The sequence below is a fragment of the Pan paniscus genome, chromosome 19 (assembly GCF_029289425.2).
Source record: "Pan paniscus chromosome 19, NHGRI_mPanPan1-v2.0_pri, whole genome shotgun sequence".
NCBI lineage: Eukaryota > Metazoa > Chordata > Mammalia > Primates > Hominidae > Pan > Pan paniscus.
In genome coordinates, this window is record NC_073268.2 from 56265981 (window position 1) to 56293706 (window position 27726).

Consider the following 27726-nt stretch of genomic DNA (forward strand, 5'->3'; position numbering starts at 1 on the left):
GCTGGGGCCAGGGTTGATGGTTCACACCTGTAATCCTAACACTTTGGGAGGCTGAGGTGGGCAGATCACCTGAGATCAGAAGTTCAAGACCAGCCTGGCCAAAATGGGGAAATCCCACCTCTACTAAAAATATAAAAAATAGCCAGGTGTCATGGGGGGCACCTGTAATCCCAGCTACTCAGGAGGCTGAGGCAGGAGAATTGCTTGAACCTGAGAGGCAGAGGTTGCAGTGAGCTGACATTGAGCCACTGCACTCCAGCCCAGGCGACAGAGTGAGACTGTCTCAAAAATAAAAAAGAAAGATGTAGCCTGGGAGGCCAGGCCCATCTCTCCTTTTCATGTTTTCCTGCCTGCTTTATATTCACTGGCAGCTGATTAGATCATGCCCACCAGATTAAGGGTGGATCTGCCTTCTCCAGCCCACTGACTCAAATGTTAATCTCTTTTGGCAATACCCTCACAGACAAACCCAGGATCAATACTTTGTATCCTTCAATCCAATCAAGTTGACACTCAGTATTAACCATCACAATGGGGTTTCACCATGTTGGCCAGGCTGGTCTTGAACTCCTGACCTCAGATGATCCACCCACCTCGGCCTCCCAAAGTGGGGGGATTTCAGGTGTGAGCCACCTCGCGCAGCCTAGGAAATAATTTTTTGTTGTTGTTGTTGAGATGAAGTTTTGCTCTTGTTGCCCAGGCTGGAGTGCAGTGGCGCAATCTCAGCTCACCACAACCTCCGCCTCTTGGGTTCAAGTGATTCTGCTGCCTCAGCCTCCTGAGTAGCTGGGATTACAGGCATGCACCACCACGCCCAGCTAATTTTGTATTTTTAGTAGAGACGAGGTTTTTCCATGTTGGCTAGGCTGGTCTCGAACTCCCAACTTCAGGTGATCCACCTGCCTTGGCCTCCCAAAGTGCTGGGATTACAGGCGTGAGCCACCACATCTGGCCGACTTTTTTTTTTTTTTTTTTTTTTTTTTAAGACAAGATCTCACTGAGTCACCTAGGCTGGAGTGCAGTGGTACATTCATAGTTCACTGCAACCTTGAACTTCAGGGTCCAAGCAATTCCCACCTCACCCTCCCAAGTAGCTAGGACGCAAGGATAAGCCATCTTGCCTGACTAATTTTTTTTTTTTTTAAGTAGAGATGAGGTATCTTCCTATGTTGTTCAGACTAGTCTCAAACTCCTGGTGTCAAGTGATCCTTTCGCCTTGGCCTACTAAGGTGTTGGGATTATAGCCATAAGCCACTGTGTCCGGCCTGTTTTAAAAATAGAAATTGACAAGCTGTTCCTAAAATTTATATGTAAATGGAAAGGACCTGGAATAGCCAAACTATTATTTTAAAAAGGTAAGGCTGGGCACGGTGGCTCACGCCTATAATCCCAGTACTTTGGGAGGCAGAGGAGGGTGGGTCACCTGAGGTCAGGAGTTCAAGACCAGCCTGGCCAACATGTGAAACCCTCTCTACTAAAAACAAAAAAATCAGCCTGGTGTGGTGGCACATGCCTGTAATCCCAGCTACTCCGGAGGCTGAGGCAGGAGAATCTCTTGAACCTAGGATCTGGAGGTTGCAGTGAGATGAGATGGCGCCATTGCACTCCAGCCTGGGTGACAGAGTGAGACTCTCCCTCAAAATATATAAATAAATAAATTAAATTAAATAAACCCATGACAAGATGCCATTTCACAACCTCCATATGGGAAAAAAAAAAATTGAAGCCAGGTGTGGTGGCTCACACCAGTAATTCCAACATTTTAAGAGGCTTAGGTGGAAGAATCACTTGAGGCTGAGAGTTTAACAGCCTGGGCAACATAGTGAGGCCCCCATTTCCAGAAAAAAAAACCCAATAAAATTAAAAATTCAGACAATGTCAAGTGTTGGGTAGGATGTAGAGCAATAGGAACTCTCTCCCACTGCTGGCAAGACTGTAAACTGGTATAACCCCTTTAGAAACAAAATTGAATGTGCACATATCCTAGATGCAGCAATCCAACTGCAGTTATTATAAAAGAAAAATTGTCCTAAACCTGGCTTGGGGTGGAATATTTTTGGGTAATGTAATTCATAACCTCCTCAAGGAAGACAGTAGTATTCCTAATAAAATATTTGGGCCAGGAATGGTGTCTGATGCCTGTAATCCCAGCGCTCTGGAAAGCCAAGTTGGGAGGATCACTTGAGGCTAGGAGTTTGAGACCAGTCTGGACAACATAGCAAGACCCTCCATCTCCACAAAACTTAAAAAAAATTACTTCATGTGGTGGCATGCACCTGTAGTCTTAACTATTTGGTGGCTGAGGCAGGCGGATCCTTGAGCCCAGGAGTCAAGGCTACAGTGAGCTATGATCATACCACTGCTCTCCAACCTGGGTGACAGAAGGAGATTCTGTCTCCCACCCTGCCCCACAACAAAAAATTTAAGCAATTTTTTTTTTTTTTTTTTTTTTTTTTTTTTTTTTGAGATGGAGTCTCACTCTGTTGCCTAGGCTGGAGTGCAGTGGTGCCATCTCAGCTTACTGCAACCTCTGCCTCCCGGGTTTAAGCGATTCTCCTAGCTGGGACTACAGGTGCGCACCACCACGCACAGCTAATTTTTGTATTTTTAGCAGAGACAGGGTTTCACCATGTTGGTCAGGCTGGTATCAAACTCCTGACCTCGTGATCCGCCCGCCTTGGCCTCCCAAAGTGCTAGGATTACAGGTGTGAACCACTGCGCCTGGCCTGAAGCAATTTTTTGATAGTTTCTAATCAAATTAAGACCTCTCCTGAGAAGCTAGATACCCACTCATGAAGATGATTATCAGCTGTCAGTCAGGAGTCTAAAGCTCTTTAATTAGGCATTTCTTTTGTATACAGTCTAAACAGTGATTATGTAGTCATTTTCCCCCATTGTTTCTACCAAGAGAGAAATCTTTGACTTAGTCTGTCAGAGGCCTTTGTTCTTGTAGCAAGACCATAGTGAAACTTTGTCACATGTTCATAATCAAATTGCCTGAAAGTATTTTTATTTTTAAATGTTTTCTACTATTTATTTATTTTTTGAGGCAGGGTCTTGCTCTGTCGCCCAGGCTGGAGTGCACTGGCATGATCATAGCTCACTGCAGCCTTGCCTTCCCAGGCTCAAGTGATCCTCCCTCCTCTGCTTCCCAAATAGCTGGGACCAACAGGCATGCACCACCACACCCAGCTAATTTATTATTATTTTTTTGTTGCAACAGAAGTCTCACTATGTTGCCTAGGCTGGTGTTGAATTCCTGGACTTAAGTGATCCTCCTGTCTCAGCCTCCCAAAGTGTTGAGATTACAGGCGCGAACCACTGTGCCTGGCTGAAAAGATTTTTAAACACCTCATACCCTAGAGAATCTCTTGCGCATGTGTGCCGGGAGAGATGAACAAGAATGTTTATATCAGCATTATTCAGAATAGCAATAACTGTAAACATATATTCTATCAACAGAAAAATGGACAATTGTAGAAGGTTCATCCTGTGCAACAATGAATACATATCAACTCTAGGATACACATCAATATGCATGAATCACAAAAGAAAAGTCTCAGAAGAATGCATGCATTATTTGTTAGCTTATTATAATGAGTTCAAAAACAGATGAGACGGCAGGGCGTGGTGGTTCACACCTGTAATCCCAGCACTTTGGGAGGCCGAGGCAGACCAGTCACCTGAGGTCAGGAGATTGGTCAGTTCAAGACCAGCCTGGCCAACCTGGTGAAACCCCATCCCTACTAAAAATAAAAAAATTAGCTGGGCGTGGTGGCATGAGCCTGTAGTCCCAGCTAGTCAGGAGGCTGTGGCAGGAGAATTGCTTGAACATGGGAGGTGGAGGTTGCAGTGGGCCGAGATCACACCACTGTACTCCAGCCTGGGAGACAGAGTGAGACTCCGTCTCAATAAATAAATAAATAAGTAAATAAATAAATAAAATAAAATAAAAGTAGCCAGGCATGGTGGCACATGCCTGTAATCCCAGGCTCTCGGGAGGCTGAGGCAGGAGAATCACTTGAATCCAGGAGGCGGAGATTGCAGTGAGGCAAGATCGCACCACTGCACTCCAGCCTGGGTGACAGAGTGAAACCCTGTCTCAAAAAACCCCCCAAGAAACCAGATGAGACTAAATGTTATTTAGATATATGTACTTATATGTGATAAAGATGAGCACAAAAGTCAGAAGGGTGGTTACCTCTTGAGGAGCAGTGAGGGGATGATGGGGCACATCAGAGAAATTGATAAAGCTCCATTTCTTGTCATAGTTGGACATTCTTCTTATTATTTGAATTCTACATGTACGTGATATACATTAGTATAGCAATAAAGAGTTAAAATCACTCTTGCTGCCCTGAGGATGTAGTTTGGGAGGTGGTGGGGGGAGACTCTGGTGAGTTCAGTGGATGTGGGAAGAAGTTCAGGACATCTGAGGTCATTATCCATCCTTTTGTTTTGAGCTCTACCACTTGCTAGCTGTGTGACCCTGAGTGAGTTACTTACACTCACCCTCAATTTTCTCAGCAGAAAAATGTGGACAATAAAAGTGCTTGCCTTTTTGTGAAGACTGTTAGACAAAGTTTGCAAAGTTCATCTCAGCACAGTGCCTGGTGCTTAGTAAACGCTCAGGACTACCACATAGGGCTGCACAGGAAGAAGGGATTTTTTTTTCTAATTCACTCAGAGGCATTGACAAAGATTCTTTGCTTGGACAAACTTCAGTCAGGCTTCTGAACCTTCTCCAGAGGCCCATCTGTGCACTTCCTTATAAATCCAGTTTTAGCAAAAGAACTCTTCTAAGTGATTTTAGCCAGAACCCTGTATCTTGATATCTGATCATCTTCAATATCTGATTAGGTTTCTCATCCCCCATCATCCTCCAGCTGATGTTGGGTCACCTTGGCCTGTCTTCAGCAAGAGTCCTGTTAGGTGGGTTTGGCCAGAATCCCCCTTACTCCTCTTAGTAATTTTCCATCCACTGACCTCCACCCTGCTCCTTGGCTGTAAATTCCCCCTTGCCCAGTGTATTTAGAGTTGAGTCCAATCTCTCTCCCCTATATCAAAATCCCATTACAGTGGTTCCTATACCCATCTTGATGGTCCCAGATAAAGTCTTGCTTACTGTCCTTTAACAAGTATTATTGAATAACTTTTAACAGCATCAGGCAGCTTTCCAAGTTCTGGGCCTAATAGGTTGTGTCTGTCCAGGAGAGGCTTCGTTTTCTTCTTGGCACAAAGGTTAGTGGTGCCCCTGAAAATGCTGAGAAAAATAACATTTACCACAAGCATGCTGATAAGAGGGATATAAATATTGAGATAAATAGTACCATCAGGGAAAGAAATGAGGCCTGCCACATGAGCTGAGAAATTTGAGTGCTCCTGCTATGGTTGAGAGCCTGCCAGTCCACCCTAAACTCCGTCAAAGTCTTTCCCCACTTGTATGAGGCTGGAGTAGCTTGGCGGCCTCTCAAGCCTGAGGGTACAAAATAGTGCCCCTTAGTTAATTGCATTAACTCTTTCTCACTGCCCGGTATGTATGACACATGCCTCCTGCCCCCTAGTGGCTGTTGTGGATTCTGCACACTCCCAGGAGCTAAACAAGAATTCTGTTTCTGGAGGGAGCCTTACCGGGTATAGCTCAAAACAAGCACAGACAGATCCAATCTGAAAAGCACATTTGCATATGAAGGTACCATTATTTACTCTCTTATGCTTCTGTATTTCTAGCAGCTCTGCCCGCCCCCACCATAGGAACTTACAGAGCAGTGCTTTAGAGAAAAGCAAATCAAACACGCCATACCATTTTCAGATTCCCTTAAAATCCTGTACAGATTTACCAGGATTTTTTTTCCCCTTTGGAGTTGAGTGCTGCATCTGTTCTCCTTCTGTGAACACATCACATACTAGATCTGTTTCTCCTTATCCTGAGTCACCAGAGACTTCATCATGTTGGTTTTAGGGGCCTAAGCTGGAGCCAAAAATGCCCACTTGAACATTTTTTTCAGGCCGGGCGTGGTGGCTCACACCTGTAATCCCAGCACTTTGGGAGGCCGAGGCAGGAGGATCACCTGAGGTCGGGAGTTCCAGACCAACCTGACCAACATGGAGAAACCCTGTCTTTACTAAAAATACAAAATTAGCTGAGTGTGGTGGTGTATGCCTATAATCCCAGCTACTCGGGGGGCTGAGGCAGGAGAATCGCTTGAACCCAGGAGGAACAGGTTGCAGTGAGCTGAGATCGCACCATTGCACTCCAGCCTGGGCAACAGAGCGAGACTCCGACTCAAAAACAAAAATTCAGCTGGGTGCAGTGGCTTATGTCTGTAATCCTAGCGCTTTGGGAGGCTAAGGTGGGTGGATCAATTGAGCCCAGGAGCTCGACACCAGCCTGGGCAACATGGCAAAATTCCATATTTACAAAAAAAATTAATGAGTCGTGGTAGCCTGCATCTGTGGTCCCAGCTACTTGGGGGGCTGGGGTGGGAGGATCCCCTGAGCTGGGGAGGTCGAGGCTGCAGTGAGCTGAAATCTTGCCACTGCACTCCAGCCTGGGCACCAGTGAGGCCCTGTCTCAAAAAAAAATTTTTATTTTTTAAATTGTGAAAAACACATACATACACAAAAGTTTGGGCACGGTGTCTCACACCTGTAATCCCAAAACTTTGGGAGGCTGAGGTGGGCAGATCACCTGAGGTCAGGAGTTCGAGACTAGCCTGGCCACCATACAGTGAAACCCCATCTCTACTAAAAAATACAAAAATTAGCTGGGTGTGGTGGTGCACTCCTATAGTCTCAGCTACTTGGGAATCTGAGGCAGGAGAACTGCTTGAACCTGGGAGGTGGAGGTTGCAGCGAGCCGAGATCATGCCATTGCACCCCAGCCTGTGTGACAGAACAAGACTCCATCTCTCAAAAAAAACAAAAACAAAAACAAAAACCAAAAAAACAAAAAAAACCCACGAAAGTTACCGTTTTAACTCTTTTTAAGTGTACAGTTCAGTGGCATTAGGTATGTTCACACTGTTGTGCTCCCATCACCACCATCCCTCTCCAGAATTTTTTTCTTCTTCCCTAACTCTATACCCATTAAAGAACTTCTGGCTGGGCGCAGTGGCTCACATCTGTAATCTCAGCACTTTGGAAGGTCAAGGCGGGTGGATCACCTGAGGTCAGGAAGTCAAGATGAGCCTGGCCAACATGGCGAAACCCCGTCTCTCCTAAAAGCACAAAAAAATTAGCTGGGCGTGGTGGCAGGAACCTGAAATCCCAGCTACTCAGGAGGCTGAGGCATGAGAATTGCTTGAACCTGGGAGGCAGAGGTTGCAGTGAGCCGAGATTGGGCCACTGCACTCCAGCCTGGCCTAGAGAGCAAGACTCGGTCTCAAAAAAACCAAACCAAAACAAAAAACTCCCTAATCCCCCTACGCCCAGCCCGTAGTAACCATCATCCTACTTTTTGTCTACTGATTTGACTACTCTAGGTACAAAAACGACCACTTTTGATTTTCATGAGTGGGCGTTGATATTGGGACTCTGCTGCCGTATTGTCCATCCACAATGTGCAAATGATGAGGCATTCTTTCTTTATTCATTCTGCTTGTGCTTTAAAGTCCAGGAAGAATTCTTTTTTTGTGTGGTAAAATATATGCTGTATAACATAAAATTTTAACTATATAAGTGCACAATTCAGTGGCAGTAAATATATTCACAATGTGCAGCCATCACCACTCTTTCCAGAACTTTTTCATCACCCCAAACAGAAACCCATTAACAATAACTCGGGCCAGGTGCAGTGGCTCACACCTGTAATCCCAACACTTTGGGAGGCCAAGGTGGGCGGATCACCTGAGGTCGGGAGTTCCACACCAGCCTGACAAACATGGAGAAACCCTGTCTCTATTAAAAATACAAAATTAGCCTGGTGTGGTGGCTCACGCCTGTAATCCCAGCTACTTGGGAAGCTGAGGCAGGAGAATCGCCTGAACCCAGGAGGCAAAGGTTGCAGTGAGCTGAGATCGTATCATTGCACTCCAGCCTGGGCGACAAGAGTGAAACTTTGTCTCAAAAAACAAAACAAAACAAAACAAAAAACAGTAACTCCCCACTCCCTCCTCCCTCAGCCCCTGGCAATCTCTATTCTACTTTCTGTCTTTATGAATTTGAATTCAGGAAGAATTTATTTATTTTTTTGAGATGAAGTTCCACTGTTTTTGCCCAGGCTGGAGTGCAGTGGTGCGATCTTGTCTCACTGCAGCGTCCACCTCCCGGGTTCAAACAGTTCTCCTGCCTCAGCCTCTCGAGTAGCTGGGATTACAGGCACCTGCCACCATGCCTGGCTAATTAAATTCAGGAAGAATTTAATGTCATATATGGTAGGGAAATTTGCTCAGGTAGAATGGCTACAGAATGAGTTTTTCATTGTCTACTTATGACATTTTAGTTCAGAAAACAGCATATATTGAATAAAAGTTATAAGTCAGGAGTGGTGGCTTCTGGCACTTTGGAAGACTGAGGTGGGAGGATGCCTTGAGCCCAGGAGTTCAAGGCTGCAGTGAGCTGTGATCATGCCACTGCACTCTAGCCTGGGTGACAGAGTTAGACCCTGTTTCAGAAAAAAAAAAAAAAAAATAGATGTTATGATTTAGCAAGTCTTATCAAAACCTACCCAAACTCAATGTGTGTTACTAAGAGGGTATAATAGAGATGATGAAAATATTTTCCAAAGGACCCAAGAAAGCATATAAGATCCTGTGATAAGTGTTTTGAGTTTATTCTGTTTCTCTAGTTATATATTTTTTCATTTATAACATATAAATGTAATTTTGTTTTATCTTTCTTCTTTATCAGGCCACCTAGACAGGAGTAATAAAAATATATATACCTATACACACATCCTGGCAAAAGTCCTAAATTCCACGGGAAAAGAGAGAGGTGCACAAGTTTTCACATTGAAGGAAGAGGCTGTTGTATAAAAGGAAAACAAAACTAGCATTAGAATTCTCCTTCCGGCCAGGCATGGTGGCTCACACCTGTAATCCCAGCACTTTGGGAGGCCAAGGTGGGAGGATCACAAGGTCAGGAGTTCGAAACCAGCCTGGCCAACATAGTGAAACCCCATCTCTACGAAAAATACAAAAATTAGCCAGGTGTGGTGGCGCATGCCTGTAGTCCCAGCTACTGGGGAGACTGAGAAAGGAGAATCGCTTGAACCCAAGAGGCGGAAGTTGTGGCGAGCCAAGATCGTGCCACTGTACTCCAGCCTGGGCAACAGAGCGAAAGTCAGTCCCAAAAATAAAAATAAAAACAAACAAACAAACAAAAAACTCATTTCCAGCCAGCACAGTGACTCATGCCTGGAATCCCAGCACTTTGGGAGGCTGAGGTGGGCAGACTGCTTGAGCCCAGGAGTTCGAGACCAGCCTGGCCAACATGGTGAAACCCTGTCTCTAGAAAAAATATAAAAATTAGCCGGGCATGGTGGTGCATGCCTGTGGTCCCAGCTACTTGAGAGGCTGAGGCATGAGAATCACTTGAACCAAGCTGGCGGAGGCTGTAGTGAGCTGAGATCGCACCACTGCAAAAACGAGACTCTGTCTGGAGAAAAAAAAAAAAAGGCTCAAACCTGTAATCCCAGTGCTTTGGGAGGCTGAGGCAGGAGAATCACTCTAGCCCAAGAGTTCGAGACCAGCCCGAGCAAAATAATAAGATCCCTGTCTCTACAGAAATAAACAAATAAAATGAAAAAATAGCTGAGCGTGGTGGTCCCAGCTACAGGGGCGGCTGAGGTGGGAGGATCCCTTGAGCCAAAGAATTCAAGGCTGCAACAAGCCATGATCAAGCTGCTGAACAACAGCCTAGGTAACAAAGTGAGACCATGTCTCAAAAAAAAATTCTGTCCCCAGACAAAATGTCATTCATCTTGTGGGGCAAAAGCAGATGATTCAAGCACTTATGTACCCAGTATCACCCATGCACCCTACCTGAGGAAAATACTTAAAAGTTCTCTAGGCTGGGCCCAGTGGCTCACACCTGTAATCCCAGCATTTTGGGAGGCCAAGGCGGGCAGATTACGAGGTGAGGAGTTCAAGACCAGCCTGGACAACACGGCAAAATCCCATCTCTACTAAAAATACAAAAATTAGCTGGGCATGGTGGTGGGTGCTTGTAATTCCAGCTACTCGGGAGGCTGAGGCAGGAGAATCGCTTAAACCTAGGAGGTGGAGGTAGCAGTGAGCCGAGATTGTGCCACTGCACTCCAGCCTGGGCAACAAGAATGAAATTCAGTCTCAAAAAAAAAAAAATTATCTAATCAATCCCTAATCATATTTAAAAAGAGACCTCAGGCGGAGTGCAGTAGCTCACACCTGTAATCCCAGTACTTTGGAAGGCTGAGGCGGGTGGAACACTTGAGGTCAGGAGTTTGAGATGAGCCTGGCCAACATGGTGAATGCAACTACGTCTCTACTAAAAATACAAAAATTAGCTGGGTATAGGGGTGTACCCCGCTAGTCCCAGCGACTCGAGATGCTGAGGCAGGAGAATTGCTTGAACCTGGGAGGCGGAGTTTACAGTGAGCCAAGATCATGCCATTGCACTCCAGCCTGGGCGACAGAGCGAGACATCATCTCAAAAAAAATAAATAAAATAAAAAGAGACCTCAGTATTGGGTAGATGGTGAGCACAATGCTTGTTGTGAACAATTGATCTTGTAATAAATATATCTAAATAGATAGTTCATTCAACAAATATTTTGAGTACTGGGCTCAGTTCTTGGCTCTGTGGACACAAAAGAACAACAAAAGTAATCAGCAATTCCTGGAGCTGGCCTTATGGTTATGATACCAAATAAGAAATAGCAAGTGTAAATGCTCATGAAGGAGTCTTCAAAAGAAAGTATACTTCAGAGAGGCTGGGCACTTTTCCACTTTCAGTGGGAAAGTGAGGAACTAAAAATCTCAATTTCCAAAATTTTCCTCTAGGTGAAGGTTGGGGAGTGAGTGAGTGGATAAAATATTTTGGGAAACATATTTGTTGATCAATTTGGCAACATTACTAGAGGAACACAGGTTTTATCATAACTACTAGATATGAGAAGGGAAACCACCACCATTATAGAGACAAATGATAGAATTTCCAAATCAACAGGAAGGCAAAAAGGGAACAAAGAAAACTTTTCCAAGTCAATATAAAGAAAAAGATAAGGGCCGGGCGTGGTGGCTCACATCTGTAATCCCAGCATTTTGAGAGGCTGAGGTGGGTGGATCATAAAGTCAGGAGCTCGAGACCAGCCTGAACAACATGGTGAAAGGCTGTCTCTACTAAAAATACAAAAATTAGCTGTGCGTGGTGGCATGTGCCTTTAATCCCAGCTACTCGGGAGACTGAGGCAGGAGAATTGCTTGAACCCGGAAGGTGGAGGTTGCAGTGAGCCGAGATCATGCCATTGCACTCCAGCCTGGGCAACAAGAGCGAAACTCCATCTCAAAAAAAAAAAAAAAAAAAAAAAAAAAGATAAGTAGATTGAATTTTTAAAAAGTTCACCTATTAATTATTTTCATTTAAAAGTGTTGGCTGGGCATGGCGGCTCACATCTATAATCCCAGCACTTTGGGAGGCCAAGGCAGGCGGACCACTTGAGGCCAGGAGTTTGAGGCCAGGAGTTTGAGACCAGCCCGGGCAACATGGAGAAACCCCATCTCTAGTAAAAACAAAAATTAGCTGGGCATGGTGTCAGGTGCCTGTAATCCCAGCTACTCAGAGGCTGAGGCAGGAGAATAGCTTGAATCCAGGAGGCAAAGGTTGCAGTGAGCCGAGATTATGCCACTGCACTCCAGCCTGGGTGACTGAGTGAGACACCATCTCAAAAAACAAAAACAAATACAAAAACAAAAATCAAGTGATTGCTGGGCGCAGTGGCTCGTGCCTGTAATCCCAGCACTTTGGGAGCCCGAGGCGGGCAGATCATCTGAGGTTGGGGGTTTGAGACCAGCCTGACCAACATGGAGAAATCCTGTCTCTACTAAAAATACAAAATTAGGTGGGCATGGTGGCGCATGCCTGTAATCCCAGCTACTCAGGAGGCTGAGGCAGGAGAATAGCTTAAACCCGGGAGGCAGAGGTTGTGGTGAGCTGAGATCACGCCATTGCACTCCAGCCTGGGCAACAAGAGCGAAACTCCATCTCAAAACAACAACAACAACAACAACAACAAAAATCAAGTGATCCATTACATGTGGATCCATGTCTCAACCCTCCATTCTGTTCCAGTGATCTGCTTACCTATCCTTAGACCAGTTCCACTGTGTTTAAACTACTTAGCTTATTTCCTTAGTTCTGAAATCAGATACATCAAGTCCTCCAAATTTGTTCTTCAAGATTGTTTTGGCCCTTCTAAGTCATGTGCATATCCACATAAAGTATAGAATTGGCTGTTAATTTCTACAGAAAAGCCTGATGTAATATGCTATATCAATCATATTTCTAAGAAAATCCCTCACTTCCTCCAATTTGATAGCCTTAACCTCATTCCTTTAATTTTCAGTTTTTCACTTCTAGTCTTCTGAGAGTTAGCCTAATGAATAATTTTCATCTTATTCTAGTTACTCCTTGATTTTCCAATGCCATGATTAAATCAACTCAACTTCATTCCCAGAGTCAGACTGTTCCGAGCACATGCCTTTTTTGTTTGTTTGTTCGTTCTGAGATCGACTCTCCCTCTGTCGCCCAGACTGGAGTGCAGTGGCACGATCTTGGCTCACTGCAACCTCCGCTCCCATGTTCAAGCGATTCTCCTGCCTCAGCCTCCTGAGTAGCTGGGACTATAGGCGCGCACCACCATGCCCGACTAATTTTTTGTATGTTTTAAGTAGAGATGGGGTTTCATCATGTTGGCCAGGGTGGTCTCGAACTCTTGACTTAAAGTAATCCACCCGTCTCGGCCTCCCAAAGTGCTGGGATTACAGGCGTGAGTCACCGCGCCCGGCCTCTTTTTTTTTTTTGAGATGGAGTTTTGTTTCAGGCTGGAGTGCAATCTCACTGCAACCTCCACTTCCTGGGTTCAAGCGATTCTCCTCCCTCAGCCTCCCGAGTAGCTGGGATTACAGGCACCCACAACCATGCCCAGCTAATTTTTGTAATTTTAGTAGAGATGGGGTTTCACCATGTTGGCCAAGGTGGTCTCGAACCCCTGACCTCAGTGATCTGCCCTCCTTGGCCTCCCAAAGTGCTGGGATTACAGGCATGAGCCACTGTGCCCAGCCAGCACATGCCTTTTTAATTGCGTTCTTGAGTTTTGGGTTTGCAATAACTATTCAATTATTTTCTTCACCTCAAACCTACTTAATGATATAATGTCTTTAAAATAAAAGCCTAACTTATGTTGTTGTTGTTCTTCTTCTTCTTTTTTTTTTTTTTTTTGATACAGAGTTTTGTTCTTGTTGCCCAGGCTGGAGTGCAATGGCCGATCTCAGCTCACTGCAACCTCCACCTCCCGGGTTCAAGTGATTCTCCTGCCTCAGCCTCCTGAATAGCTGGGATTACAGGCATGTGCTACCACGCCCGGCTAATTTTGTATTTTTATTAGAGATGAGGTTTCTCCACATTGGTCAGGCTGGTCTCAAACTCTTGACCTCAGGTGATCCGACACCTTGGCCTCCCAAAGTGCTGGGATTACAGGCGTGAGCCACCATGCCCAGCCATGTTCTTCATTTTTAAATTGAGCTAAGTCTTACACACACTGAAGTGTTTTTATGTGTTTTACACACCTCCATAACTACCACCCAGATCAAGATAATGTAGAGAACATATCCAGTATCTTTTTTTTTCTTTGAGACGGAGTCTTACTCTGTTGCCCAGGTTGGAGTGCAATGGTGCAACCTCCGGCTCACTACAACCGCCACCTCCTGGATTCAAGCGATTCTCCTGTCTCAGCCTCCCGAGTAGCTGGGATTACAGGTGCCTGCCAGCATGCCCAGCTAGTTTTTGTATTTCTAGTAGAGACAGGGTTTCCCCATGTTGGCCAGGCTGGTTTCAAACTCCTGCCCACCTCCGCCTCCCAAAGTGCTGGGATTACAGGCATGAGCCACTGTGCCTGGCCATATCCAGCATCTTAGCAGAGTCCTTTGTTCTCTTTCCCAGTTAGTTCTCCTCAAGGATAACCACTCCCCACACCCAGCTTTTTTTTTTTTTTTTTTTTTTTTTTTTTGAGACAAGGTCTCACTCTGTCACCCAGAGTAGAATATGGTGGTGTAATCACAGCTCACTGCAGCTTCCACCTCCTGGTCTCAAACTCCTGGGCTCAAGCGATCTGAGCACCTCGGCCTCCCAATAGTGTTGGGATTAGGCATGAGCCACTGCGCCCGGCCTACGTGCCGTTTTAAAATGATGTTCAAGAATAAGCAAAACCAACCTATGGTGGTAAAAGAACAGTGATCGCCTCTGTTTTCTTTTGCCTGAGGGAAACTCTGGTGTGCTGAAAATGTTCTGTATCTGAAGTGGTGGTGGTCACATAAGCTGTACATCTAAGATATTTGCACGTTGCTGTGTGTAAACCATAATTCCAACAACAACAACGACAAAATGGCAAGGTGGGGCTCGGTGGCTCACACCTGTAATCCCAACACTTGGGGAGAACTAGGCGGGAGGATCGCTTGAGGCCAGGAGTTAGAGACCAGCCTGGGCAACATAGGGAAACCCGGTATCTACAAAACAACAATAGCAACAATTAGCTGGGGGCGGGGGGGGGGGGGGCGGGGCGCCGCCTGTTGTTCCAGCTACTCCAGAGGCCCAGGCTGCAGGATCGCTTGAGGCCAGGAGTTCTTGGCTACACTGAGCCGAGATCCCGCTACTGCACTCCAGTCTGTCAGATCCTGTATGGAAAAAAAAAAAAAAAAGACAAAATAGTTAAACTATGCCTTTAATTCAATAAACTATTAAACTAACAATACCATGAAGAAAATCAGAATAAAGAAGAAAGATAGGCTGACGCAGGAGAATCGCTGGAACGGTGAGGCGGAGGTTGCAGTGAACCGAGATCGCGCCACTGCACTCCAGCCTGGCGACAGAGTGAGACTCCAAAAAAGAAAAAAAAGAAAGATAGGCTGGGCCCGGTGGCTCAGGCCTGTAATCCCAGCGCTTTGGGAAGCCGAGGCGGATGGATCACCTGAGGTCGGGAGTATTCGGCACCAGCCTGACCAACATGGTGAAACCCCGTCTCTACTAAAAATACAAAATTAGCCGGGTGTGGTGGCGAATGCCTGTAATCCCAGCTCCTCGGGAGGCTGAGGCAGGAGAATCGCTTGAACCTGGGAGGCGGAGGCTGCGGTGAGGCGAGATCGCGCCACTGCACTCCAGCCTGGGCAACAAGAGCGAAACTCGGTCTGAAAAAAGAAGAAGGAGAAGGAGAAGAAGACTATCTGGGTTCCATAAACGATTCTCGTGCCTTTTGTCTTTAAACTTTGGTGCTGCCTTCATCAAAATCATACTAATGAAATTCGACGCACGGGTCATTCATTTAATTAAAATGAAACCCCAAATCTGTTGACTATTGGTATCCTCATGACACTGTTCTATAATGTGACAGAAAAGACGAAGGTGAAGAACTATGGTTTCGGCCGCTGTTACACAGGAGGTAGCAGGTGGTAGGCCGTTTACACAAATTAGCTCGTTTTTGGAGACGAAGTTACCCCAGGCTGCCCGCTCGGATGAGCCTGCGAATTCAGGCCCAACCCAGGCCCCTCCAGGTCGGGAAGGTACGAAGAGCCCGCTGGATTCACACAGGGCAGGGGCGCCTTCGCAGGTGCGAGTGGATTCTGGGTATCGCGAGCGTAGGCCCAGGCGCAGCCCCTCTGGGCCTGCGGGACGGAACAGGCAGGTGCGTCCCAGCGGCCGGGCGGGCCGGGTCTCCCTCCTGCGGGCAGGCGCCGCGCTGCGGGGCGCGGCTGGCGGAGCGGGGCAGCCGGGCGCAGCGCCCCCTGGGCCTGAAGACTGGCGGGCGGCGGGGGCGCGCGCAGGCCGGCGGGGGCGCGCCGCGCTGCGAGGCCTGCGCGCCAGGCTGCGGGAGCCATGCGGCGATCGAGGAGCTCTGCGGCCGCCAAGCTGCGCGGGCAGAAGCGGTCCGGGGCCTCCGCGGCCCCCGCGGCCTCCGCGGCCGCTGCCTTGGCACCCAGCGCCACCCGCACACGGCGCTCCGCTAGCCAGGCCGGGAGCAAGAGCCAGGCGGTGGAGAAGCCGCCGTCGGAGAAGCCGCGGCTGAGGCGCTCGTCGCCGCGGGCCCAGGAGGAGGGCCCGGGGGAGCCGCCGCCGCCGGAGCTGGCGTTGCTCCCGCCACCGCCGCCGCCGCCGCCGACTCCCGCGACCCCGACGTCCTCGGCGTCCAACCTGGACCTGGGCGAGCAGCGGGAGCGCTGGGAGACGTTCCAGAAGCGGCAGAAGCTTACCTCCGAGGGTGCCGCCAAGCTCCTGCTAGACACCTTGTGAGTACGGCGGGCCGGGGCGCGCGGGAGCCGGTGCCACGCGGACCCCCTCGGCAGGAGTCGGGCTCGCAGCCCGCGTGCAGGCCTTGGGCGCCTTTCAGCTCTGAGCCTTCCACGTTACGGAGCCGACGCGGCTCCCCCGTTAGCACTGGGGTTATTCCCTAATTCTAAGGGCGGCGGGGCGGGGCGGTGCTTCTAGGGCTGTGTGGCCTGGGAATGGAAAGGGGGCTTCTTCCGGAGCTTGAGGGCGCGCGCAGCCGTCTTGGGACACAAAGAGTCTTTCCCGGCCATAAGCATCGTGCTCGGGGACGTTGTCTCTTGCTGGCGCGCAAAGGGTGTGGGGGCCTTTCTTAGTGAAAAGAAGATAAATCCCACGGCTTTCTCTTACCCGAATCCCCCTTTTTTGTGTGTTTGCACACGTGTTTTTGAGGGTGGGTGGAAGGGAAAGATAGAAGCGTTGAAGGAAGCATGAATAGTTTTGAACTAACTGGGAAGCAAAATCCCGTCATTGTTCCAGGCACTGCCAGGGAGGGAGCAGGGGGCGGGGGTTATTGATCCGGGAGAGAAGCGCGCGCGAAGAGATGCTCCGGCCTCGCGCGGCGGCGGGGATGCCTGCGTAGGGAGGCTTTTATGTGCTCAGCCAGCTAATGCTCCCTGCCGCTCGCCCTCCTGGCTGCTCCGCAGTCTTTTAGATGGCCCGAGGAGCATCTCGAGTGTCCGCGATTTGGGAAAGAGCTTTTAACTGGGCTGTTAAAGGGCTGCCTTCTTTTCTCCAAATGCGATCTGGATTCCTGCCTCGGGGAACAGTTGTGCTACAGAGAGATATTTTAACGCCCTGATATTATATTTCAGTGTCAATTTTACGAATTAAAAAGAACAATCAAAACACTAGGGGGAAAAAACCGACAAGAATAACCTAGCAATTGCATAACCTGAGAATTACTTCTTTTCTTGAACATGTTCCTTTGAGCTTCTTGCGGAAGAAATTCTCTTAGGATGAGTCGTCCCCGACAGAAGATACATATTTGGTTTTCTGTGTGCTTCACTTTTTGGTTTTTCATCTTGGACTGCACACTGAATTTTTAAAAAACGTTCATCCATCAAACATTTGAGCACCTATAGGGTGACGGCTGCCTCTGGGCAGAAGGAATACGAAGATCCTTAGGAATGTAAAACTCATGGTGTCTTCAAGGCATACAGAAAAAAAGAAGAATGTAAAACTCAAATTTGAGATAAATTTTTATTTTAAGACAAACTGATAAATGGTCAAGAAAAAGATTTAAAATATTGACATAAAAAAGCTGTTTTTCTCCCACTAGATTGCCATGACTTTGTACTTATAAAGTCTACTAAATTATATTCAAAAAGTGTGTATAACTGTACCATTTTCGTTAAAATATTGTGTAGAAAAAAGTTTGGGGGAATATATAACAAATAATTAACTATAGATCCCTCTGGGTGTAAAGATTACAGGAGGCTTTCACTTTGAGCACTCTCAAATAGTGTGAAGTTTGGAGTTTTTACAATAAGCATTATGTGTGCAGAAAAAATTAAAATACATAAACGTAAAGAAACATGAAAAAATGATCAGTCTTAATCATGCAAATTAAAACTGCAGTGAGCTATTTTTCCTATAATTATTGCCTGAGACTGTACAGTGAAATGTTTTCTCATTTATATATCGGGTAAGGGTGTTCAATCCTTTTGGAAAGCGATTTTAAGACATTTATCAGATCTTAATGTTCATTTCTGAGTTTGGCTTATATATAAGCTTTAAAGGGTTAAAATTGTATGTAGGCCGGGTGAGGTGGCTCATGCCTGTAATCCCAGCACTTTGGGAGGCCGAGGCGGGTGGATCACCTGAGGTGGGGAGTTTGAGACTGCCTGACCAACATGGAGAAACCCCGTCTCTACTAAAAATACAAAATTAGCTGGGTGTGGTGGTGGGCGCCTGTAATCCCAGCTACTCGGGAGGCTGAGGCAGGAGAATCATTTGAACTCTGGAGGTGGAGGTTCCGGTGGGCTGAAATCGCGTCACTGCACTCCAGCCTGGGCAACAAGAATGAAACTCCCTCTCAAAAAAAAAAAATTCTATGTAATGTGTATTACAACTATGTAAAACGCATGTGTGTGAAGAATACTGGAAAGAAATAGAGCAAAAATATAAGAGCCTTTATTAAGTTTCTCAAAAGGCTCTTCTGGACCTCTGGACTTGATTGAGTACCCAGTCTTATTTTTCATAGCCTGTACCTCCTTTATCACAATCATAATTAATTATTATTTGAGTAACTTGTTAAGGTCGGTAAGGGTAGCAGTCGTGTCTGCTGTATCTTGTTTAGTATTCTCTCCTTCGTGCCTAGCTCATAAAAATATTTAGTATGTGAGGCCCAGAGCAGTGGCTCACGCCTGTAATCCCAGCACTTTGGGAGTCCCCGTGGGTGGATCACAAGGTCAGGAGTTCGAGAGCAGCTTGGCCAAGATGGTGAAGCCCTATCTCTACTAAAAATACAAAATTAGCAGGGCGCGGTGGCAGGCGCCTGTAATCCCAGCTACTTGGGAGGCTAAGGCTGGAGAATTGCTTCAACCCAGGCGGCAGAGGTTGCAGTGAGCCAAGATCGTGCCACTGCACTCCAGCCTGGGCAATAGACTGAGACTCCATCTCAAAAAAAAAAAAAAATTTAGTATTTGACATATGAATAAAAATGTTTGGTGGTGGGTTAGGATCCCTCACATTTTCGAAATGTTTGGAATGTTTTATTTTGCAACTTAATACAATTTAAGAAATTGGCGAAAAGAGAGCTCATGGACAAAGACGGTGCTGAAACCATTCTTCACTTAGGAAATTGACAGTGCCTCCTTAAAAGCAGAAATGCATCTGGTTGTCATGTGGAAAAGACTTTTGTCTAATCTTTTGTCTTTCTTTCAACAACAAAAAGAGAGCAGGAGGCAGCTATTCAGAAATTATTATCTTTCTGATTTTTGTTTCATTTAGTGAATACCAGGGCCTGGTGAAGCACACAGGAGGCTGCCACTGTGGAGCAGTTCGTTTTGAAGTTTGGGCCTCAGCAGACTTGCATATATTTGACTGCAAGTGAGTATTTTTTTTTTCCCTAAATTGGCTTAAAAGAATTTCAGAGTTAAAATGCAATATTTCAAAATAATCTGGGGAGTTGGGGTACAGAGGAAACATTGGCCTTGGGCTGGTAACTGTTGAAGTCAGGTGATGGGGACAGAAAGGTTCATTGTTCTATTTTTGTTCCTTTGGTATGGCTCATCACAGAGCTTCAACAGCATGGCCCAGGTGACACAGAGCAGGGTCCTCAGGGCTTGTGGCTTGTGGCAGCATCACCCTCAGACTGACACTGCTGAGGAGCCGGGGGCGGTTAGCTGCAGGTGTGCCTGGCTGGGTACTGAGTGGAAAGCCTTGGGCAGAATCTTCATAGAAGTCTAGAGTTGGGGAGAGTTGGAGGGTACGTTAGTGAAGGGTGTATACACCTGGAGGCTCCCCAGGCCCTCCACTCTCGCTCTGCTCTTTGGTTGAGGCAGATGGCACTGCTGGCTGTGGAGGGCCTGATTTGTACCACCTTCCCCGGCGTTATGATGGAGCAGGGACTACAGGCTCTGGCTTTGGGACCCAAAGTTGGCATGCAGCTAATTATTTAACAGCATCCAGTCCTTTTTGCCCCTAGGTACCGGAATTATATATGAATAATAAGCACATACGATGGAATTACTCAAATGGAGAACTGACCAGGCTACTAACAATAGAGTCCAGATTGGAAAAGAAGCACTGTGGAATAACTTGTGAGAGGATTCTGTGCTAAATTAGAACTTTTTCAAAGGTGGCCTGAAAAGAGGGGACTTCAGTTTAATTCCAGAGATGGTAATTCTGGGGACGTGTTTTACTTGGAGCTGGACTTTTCGTGACGTGGTGATGAAGAAAGAGGGAAACCTAAACTTCCTTGTCCATTTTTGGTGTGGATGTCTCAGAGACATCAGGTTGTAGCAGTGTCTGAAATTTGTTTCCTAAGTGTCTCTGAAGTCCAGCGCTTCTCTTCACTGTAAAGAACTGAGGGGTGGGCAGTACAGACCTGTCTGTTGGTCCTGTGTTCTGAGCATTGCAGAACCTTGACTGCTGACTTGGGACCCCCCTGGGCTCTGCTGTACCTGCAAACCAGAGGCACTGCTATCCAGGCCTTTGCCCCAGCTCCTCGGCCCTGGATGGTGCTGAAAGGGGCATCATCTGTGGGGTCGGCTGGCTCTCATGGCTGGGCCGCTCAGGCATAGAGGATGCAGGTGGCTGCTCACAATCTGGAATTTGCTCTGTCTTTCTGTAGTTGCAGCATTTGCAAGAAGAAGCAGAATAGACACTTCATCGTTCCAGCTTCTCGCTTCAAGCTCCTGAAGGTCAGTGCTTAAGAGCAGGGTCAAGGAGTGCAGAACCCATTGGTGAGATTTACAGGACCCCCCAGCCAACCCTTAGCATGCCATCTGTAGCATGGGAGGGGCCTGGAGCATAGCACGGCCTCTCACGGGCTTTGGTTTCAGGTTGACATTTAAAAGGTGGGCCCGGCACAGTGGCTCACGCCTGTAATCCCAGCACTTTGGGAGGCCAAGATGGGTGGATCACCTGAAGTCAGGAGTTGAGGACCAGCCTGGCCAACATGGTGAAACCCTATCTCTACTAAAAATACAAAAATTACCTGGGCGTTGTAGTGCATGCCTGTAATCCCAGCTACTTGGGAGGCCAAGGCAGGAGAATCACTTGAACCTGGGAGGTGGAGGTTGCAGTGAGCCGAGATCACACCATTGCACTCCAGCCTGGGTGACAAGAGTGAAACTCCATCTCAAAAAAAATGAAAATAAAAAATAAAAGGTTGTGTTATTTTAAATAAAGGTAAAAACCTTTATTTTTTGGAGGCCTATTTGGTATTGTGGAAACATTTTCAAATTCAGAGAATCAAAAAACAATAAAATCACCCAAATCCTATCAACTAAAGGTAACCACTGTTAATATTTTGGTGTCTGTCTTTGTGTATTATTTTCTACTCTGAGAAATACATCTAAACCTATTGTCTTATGTTTATTAAGTAGAATTTTACCATTCTTTTTGTTGATAAACTGCTTATCTCATTTCCCAATGAAAAGCTTATATACTTATTTGTAAATTTAATTTTATTATTTTGGGGAATTTTTTGTACTTGGTACAAAATTTGAAAGGTAGAAGAAAATGTGTATATACACAGTGAAAAATCTTTCCCTACTGTCCCCATGCCCCAGTCTCCCTCTTCCCCACAGCCGATTTCCTGGTCTACTTACCCCATCACTGTCTCTGCATCATTGCAGTTGAGTCCCGTTTTTTTCTGATTACCAACAACACTGGTGAACCTCCTTGGTATACATTTTTGACAATTTAGAAATTTCTTCTTTAGGATCAATTCTCTTAGAAATAAGTTCTCTGGCTATTCTGGGCACACTTCCTACACCCTGCTCCACAAGGAGCAGTTAAAAAAAAAAAAGAGAAAGAAAATCTCCAGGTTAAAGAATACAGATTTTTTAAAAAAGACTTTTAGCACATTATGGGTAATGTGGGGTTGGGCGGGGCTTTAATTCCATCCAGATAATGCTGGATGGCCTGGGACCACTTGGCAGTCCTTCGCTGCTTTTCTGTGCTGCAGTGGCTATGGAGTGAGCAAGGCTCCTCAGGGAGCTATTTCTATAGGAAGCACAATTCTGGACGGTATGGCTGGGGAAGCGTAAAGAGGGTTAACAATGATAAGAAACCTCCACCCCTTCCCCTTCAGCTGTCTGATTTCTCTCCCTAAAGGTAAGCCACTGTTTCTTGGATCCCTCTTCAAAGATACATATGCATATAAAGGCACATACAGGCCAGGCACAGTAGCTCATGCCTGTAGTCCCAGCACTTTGGAAGGCCAAGGCAGGCAGATCACTTGAGCCCAGGAGTTCAACACCAGCCTGGACAACATAGCGAGACCCCCATGTCTACAAAAAATAAAAAATCGGCTAGGTGTGGTGTTGCATGCCTATAGTCCCAGGTACTCGGGAGGCTGAGGTGGGAGAATCACTTGATCCTGGGAGGTCAAGGCTGTAGTAAGCTGTCATCATACCACTGCACTCCAGCCTGGATAACAGAGTGAGATCTTGTCTCAAAAAAACAAAACAAAACAAAACAAAAACACCACACATACCAGTATATAGCCTTAAAAAAAAAAGAAATGGTAGCATACCATGTACGTTGTTTTATACCTTGCTTAACTTTTTTTTTGAGACAGTCTCACTCTGTTGCCTAGGCTGGAGTGCAGTGGTGTGATCTCGGCTCACTGTAACCTCCGCCTCCCAGGCTCAAGTGATTCTCCTGCTTCAGCCTCCTGAGTAGCTGGGACTACAGGTGCCCGCCACCACATCTGGCTAATTTTTATATTTTTAGTAGAGTTGAGGTTTCGCCATGTTGGCCAGGCTGGTCTTGAACTCCTGACCTCAAGTGATCTGCCCACCTTGGCCTCCCAAAGTGCTGGGATTACAGGCGTGAGCCACTGCGCCTGGCCTATACCTTGCTTAACTTTGTAACTTTGGCAATTGTTCCATCTTAGTTTTGTAGAGCTGTCTCATTCTTCTCAAAAGTTGGAGAATATTTTATTTTATGAGTGTCCATAATGCCTAACCGGTCCTCTATTGAGGGACATTTTCAATTTTTCCAATCTTTAGCCTTCATAAACAGTGCTATAGTATCTATATACCTATGTCATTGAGACATTTGGAATATATCTGTATGATAAATTTCAAGAAATGGAATTGTGTGCTAAAGCATATGTACACTTTAAAATTTTGGTAGATGTTGCTAAATTGTACCAATTCCTGTTCCTGTGACTGATATATGTGAGCACATATTTCTCTACATACTTGTCAATACCATGTTAACGGCTTTGATTTTGCCCACCTGACAGTGAAATACATCTCATTGAAGTTCCTTTGGTGAGCATTTCATAGGCTAACGAGTGATTTATTTTTCTTTCTATCTGAACTGTCCATTCATGTCCTTTGTCCAGTCTCCCGTTTGTATTATCCATTAAGGAAATTAGCCTGTCTATGACGTCTGGCAAATATTTTTTTCCTGGTTTGTCCTTTGTGGATAAATTAAGCACAGCCATCAGTTTTCTTAAGACCTTGAGCCGTTCTGTTTGGGGACATGGAGAGCCAGTCCCTTGGGTGAACTGTCTCTCCACGTAGGCCCTGGGAAGCAAGCACTTTCCCTCCCTGATGTGATGTATCAGGGAAGGCTCAAGGCTGAATTCTGTGTGCCGTTGACCTAAGGGAAGCTGTGAGCTGTCACGCTCCAGACTGACATGTCTCTGGATAGTGTAGATGGGTCTCTGTCCTCAAGAAGGTCCCAGTCTCTTCTGGAGATAGGAAATGGCCTCTTAATACAAAGAGCCCTACAGAAGAGCTCCTGCCATTAAGTTATTTCAAGATTTTTTTTTTTTTTAATGGTGCGATCTCAGCCCACTGCAGCCTCTACTTCCCCAGGCTCAACTGATGCTCCTACCTCAGCCTCCCAGGTAGCTGGGACTACAGATGTGTGCCACTGCACCTGGCTAATTTTTATATTTTTTTGTAGAAACAGGGTTTTGCCATGTTGCCCAGGTTGGTCTTGAACTCCTGGGCTCAAGCAATCCGCCTGCCTCGGCCTCTCAAAGTGTTGGGATTACAGGCATGAGCCACCATGCCTGGCCAAAGGTGTATTTTTTTTTTTTTTTTTTTTGAGATGGAGTCTCGCTCTGTTGCCCAGGCTGGAGTGCCGTGGCATGATCTCGGCTCACTGCAAGCTCGGCCTTCCAGGTTCATGCCATTCTCCTGCCTCAGCCTCCCGAGTAGCTGGGACTACAGGCGCCTGCCACCACACCCGGCTACAAAGGTGTATTTTTTAAGTGACATAAAAATAAATGTCTTTGGGGCCAGGCGCAGTGGCTCACACCTGTAATCCCAGCACTTTGGGAGGCCAAGGTGGGTGAATCATGAGGTCAGGAGTTCGAGACCAACCTGGCCAACATGGTGAAACCCTGTCTGTACTAAAAATACAAAAAATTAGCTGGGCATGGGGGCACGCGCCTATAATCCCAGCTACTTGGGAGGCTGAGGCAGGAAAATCTCTTGAACCCATGCAGGTGGAGGTTGCAGTGAGCCAAGATTGCGCCACTGCACTCCAGCCTGAGAGACAGTGGGAGACTGTCGCAATAAATAAATAAATAAATAAATAAATAAATCTCTTTGTAAAAAAGAATACCGTTTGTCTGTTTTCACCTAGGGAGCTGAGCACATAACGACTTACACGTTCAATACTCACAAAGCCCAGCATACCTTCTGTAAGAGATGTGGCGTTCAGAGCTTCTATACTCCACGATCAAACCCTGGAGGCTTCGGTGAGTAAAGGGGATGGACTGCAAGCTCAGGGGGACACAGAGAGGCCCGTGGTGCTCTCACTTAAAGTCTTGTTTGGACAGGTGGGATGCTGACTAGACCCTGTCACATGCGTATCTTAGAGGAACAGGGCTCCTCAGCAGAGCGCTTTCCACATGATAGAATGTGAGTCGGGCTCCGGTGAAACTTTTCTGAATCCCATATCTGAATGTGGTGAAGTTGGACTTGGAGCCCATCCAGGTTGTGATTCTTATTCACTGGTGCTGGTAGAGCTGGTGTTGCTGGGGATGGTGTTGAAGGGTAGGGAGGAGAGGGGTGAGGAGATGGGCTTGTGGGGCCAGGGGAGGCAGCTTTAATAATGACAGGGGTTAAGGGAGTGAAGGAGGCAAGATTGGGGAGCATTGATAATGGCATTTGAAAGCTTTTTGGTTGTTCAAAAATTAGGTAGGACTGGCTGGCTGCGGTGGCTCACACCTGTATCCCAGCACTTTGGGAGGCCAAGGTGGGAGGATTTCTTGAGCTCAGGAGTTTGAGACCAGCCTGGGAAACATAGCAAAACCGTATCTCTGTTCTTTTTAAAAAATAATAAGCAGGGAACCCTCCAAGCTCCACTTCAGGGCCTGCTTGGGTCTGGGGAGTAATAAAACTAACCCTCTGACAGTTGTTGAGAATCATACCAACTGTAGTGTGAATTGAAGGGGAAAGCAGAGGTGGAAGATGTTCTGAGGACTCTTATTGTGTCAGTGCAGCCTCCAGAGCTGCGAGAGCAGCTATGACTGTCAGTGTCTTTTGCCTTATGGTGGTGGGGGGCGGACAGGGGAGGTAGGGGAGGCAGGGCAGGGCAGGATGTCATCCTTACCGCTCCCCCATTGCTTCAGGGGCTCCTGTTCCTCATCTGTCACATGGAGACTCCTTCCTGTCTACCTTGCAGAACAGGAAAGAGTTGAAAAGTATGAAATCTTGTACAAATGGGAAGACATTTAATTCTTAGAAAGTTATCTATCTGAGGCCAGGCATGGTGGCTCATCTGAGGTCGGGAGTTCGAGACCAGCCTAACCAACATGGAGAAACCCCATCTTTACTAAAAATACAAAATTAACCAGGCTTGGTGGCGCACGCCTGTAATCCCAGCTACTTGGGAGGCTGAGGCAGGAGAATCACTTGAACCCGGAAGGCAGAGGTTGCAGTGAGTCAAGATCACGCCATTGTACTCCAGCCTGGGCAACAAGAGCTAAACTCCATCTGAAAAAAAAGGAAAGAAAGTTATCTAAACACAGGAAAGGCCTGTGAATTCTTTAGGCTGCCAGTCAGAGATTGCTCTGGGCTGTGCCTTTCTGCATGTTGTACTCTCAACTTGGTATTGAATGTTGTCTAGCCTTGGCCATCCCTGGTTCAGGGAGTGTGATTCCCATCTGGCAGTTGAGGAAAGTGAGTCAGAGGGCTGAAGCGGTAGGCTGGAGCCAGTGCTTTCCGAGCCAGCTGGCAGCCTGTGGGTCTCATCGCTGAAGCCATAAGCTGTGGCATATCCTTTGGAAGCCCTAATGTGTAGCGTGATGATGCCTGCAGGTGGGGGCTTATCCAGGAGCCGGTACACCATCTGGTCTCACCCATACTGAGGATCCCCCTTTGTCTGTGCCACTTTCTCGTAGGAATTGCCCCCCACTGCCTGGATGAGGGCACTGTGCGGAGTATGGTCACTGAGGAATTCAATGGCAGCGATTGGGAGAAGGCCATGAAAGAGCACAAGACCATCAAGAACATGTCTAAAGAGTGAGCTTCTGCCTCTCCTGCCCTGAAAAGGAGGAATGATTGGGGCCAGCAACTTTGCTCTCCCTGCCATGCCTCGGTGGTGCTCCTGAATGTGGCTGACCTGGGCTGCTGGTTCCGTTGACTAGGGTCATCTTGATCTCTGCAGTTTGCTCCAGCTACCAGTTTCTTTAGGCAGCTCTTTGTCCTCCCTCTGCCCAGATTTTGATGTAGTCTAATTGACATCCTTCTCTTCCCAACTTTTGTGTGATCTTTTAGGAAAAAAAATAAATATTTTTAACATTAAAGCAGTTACTTTGGTTTATCATTTCTTTTCTACTGTGATTTGCTTCTGAGGCCAGTCGATTAATAGCAGATATGTACTCAGCACTATCAAGATGTTTGCAACCAGGCATTGTGGCTTAAGCCTGTAGTTCCAGCTACTCTGGAGGGTTGATCGAGCCCAGGAGGTTGTGGCTGCAGTGAGCTGTGTTCATGCTACTGCACTCCAGCCTGGGTGGCAGAATGAGACTGTCTCAAAAAAAAAAAAAAAAAGAAAAAGAAAAAAATGTGTAGCCAAATTGGAAAGAAGACATAAGATAAACAATTATTAAAAATGGAAGATTGTGGCAGGGCATGGTGGCTCACACCTGTAATCCCAGCACTTTGGGAGGCTGAGGCGTGTGGATTACTTGAGGTCAGGAGTTCAAGACCAGCCTGGCCAATGTGTTGAGACCCTGTCTCTACTAAAATTATAAAAATTAGCTGGGCATGGTGGCATGTGCCTGTAGTCCCAGCTACTTGTGAGGCTGAGGCAGGAGAATCACTTGAACCCAGGAGGCAGAGGTTGCAGTGAGTGGAGATTGCACCACTGCACTCCAGCCTGGGTGATGGAGCAAGACTCCATCTCCAAAAAAAAAAAAAAAAAAGGCTGGGCACTGTGGCACACGCCTGTAATTCCAGCACTTTGGGAGGCCAAGGCAGGTGGATCACCTGAGATCAGGTGTTTGAGACCGGCCTGGCCAACATGGTGAAACCCCATTTCTACTAAAAATACAAAAATTAGCCA

General features: G+C 46.7%; 2 protein-coding genes across 6 annotated transcripts in view; one reads left to right on the plus strand and one right to left on the minus strand.

Moving 5' to 3' along the window:
* Nucleotides 1-16015: 16015 nt before the first annotated feature.
* Nucleotides 16016-26968, plus strand: CENPV (centromere protein V). The gene is made up of 5 exons (XM_034943305.3): nucleotides 16016-16475; nucleotides 19468-19566; nucleotides 20813-20882; nucleotides 24799-24913; nucleotides 26561-26968. The coding sequence occupies exons 1-5, from the start codon at nucleotides 16066-16068 to the stop codon at nucleotides 26683-26685; spliced, it is 819 nt and encodes a 272-aa protein (XP_034799196.1). The 5' UTR covers nucleotides 16016-16065; the 3' UTR covers nucleotides 26686-26968.
* PIGL (phosphatidylinositol glycan anchor biosynthesis class L) overlaps nucleotides 17702-27726 on the minus strand; it is a 134179-nt gene continuing 124154 nt past the window's right edge. For 2 of the 5 annotated variants that reach the window (XR_010110675.1, XR_010110673.1), the window contains 2 exons: nucleotides 21795-21962; nucleotides 17702-20806 (listed from right to left, as the gene is read on the minus strand). The gene's annotated coding sequence lies outside the window, so the exon portion shown is untranslated. Of the gene's footprint in view, nucleotides 21297-21794; nucleotides 21963-26791; nucleotides 26930-27726 lie in introns of those variants that run through there. The other 3 variants (XR_010110674.1, XR_010110672.1, XR_010110676.1) reach the window with 2 other exon arrangements.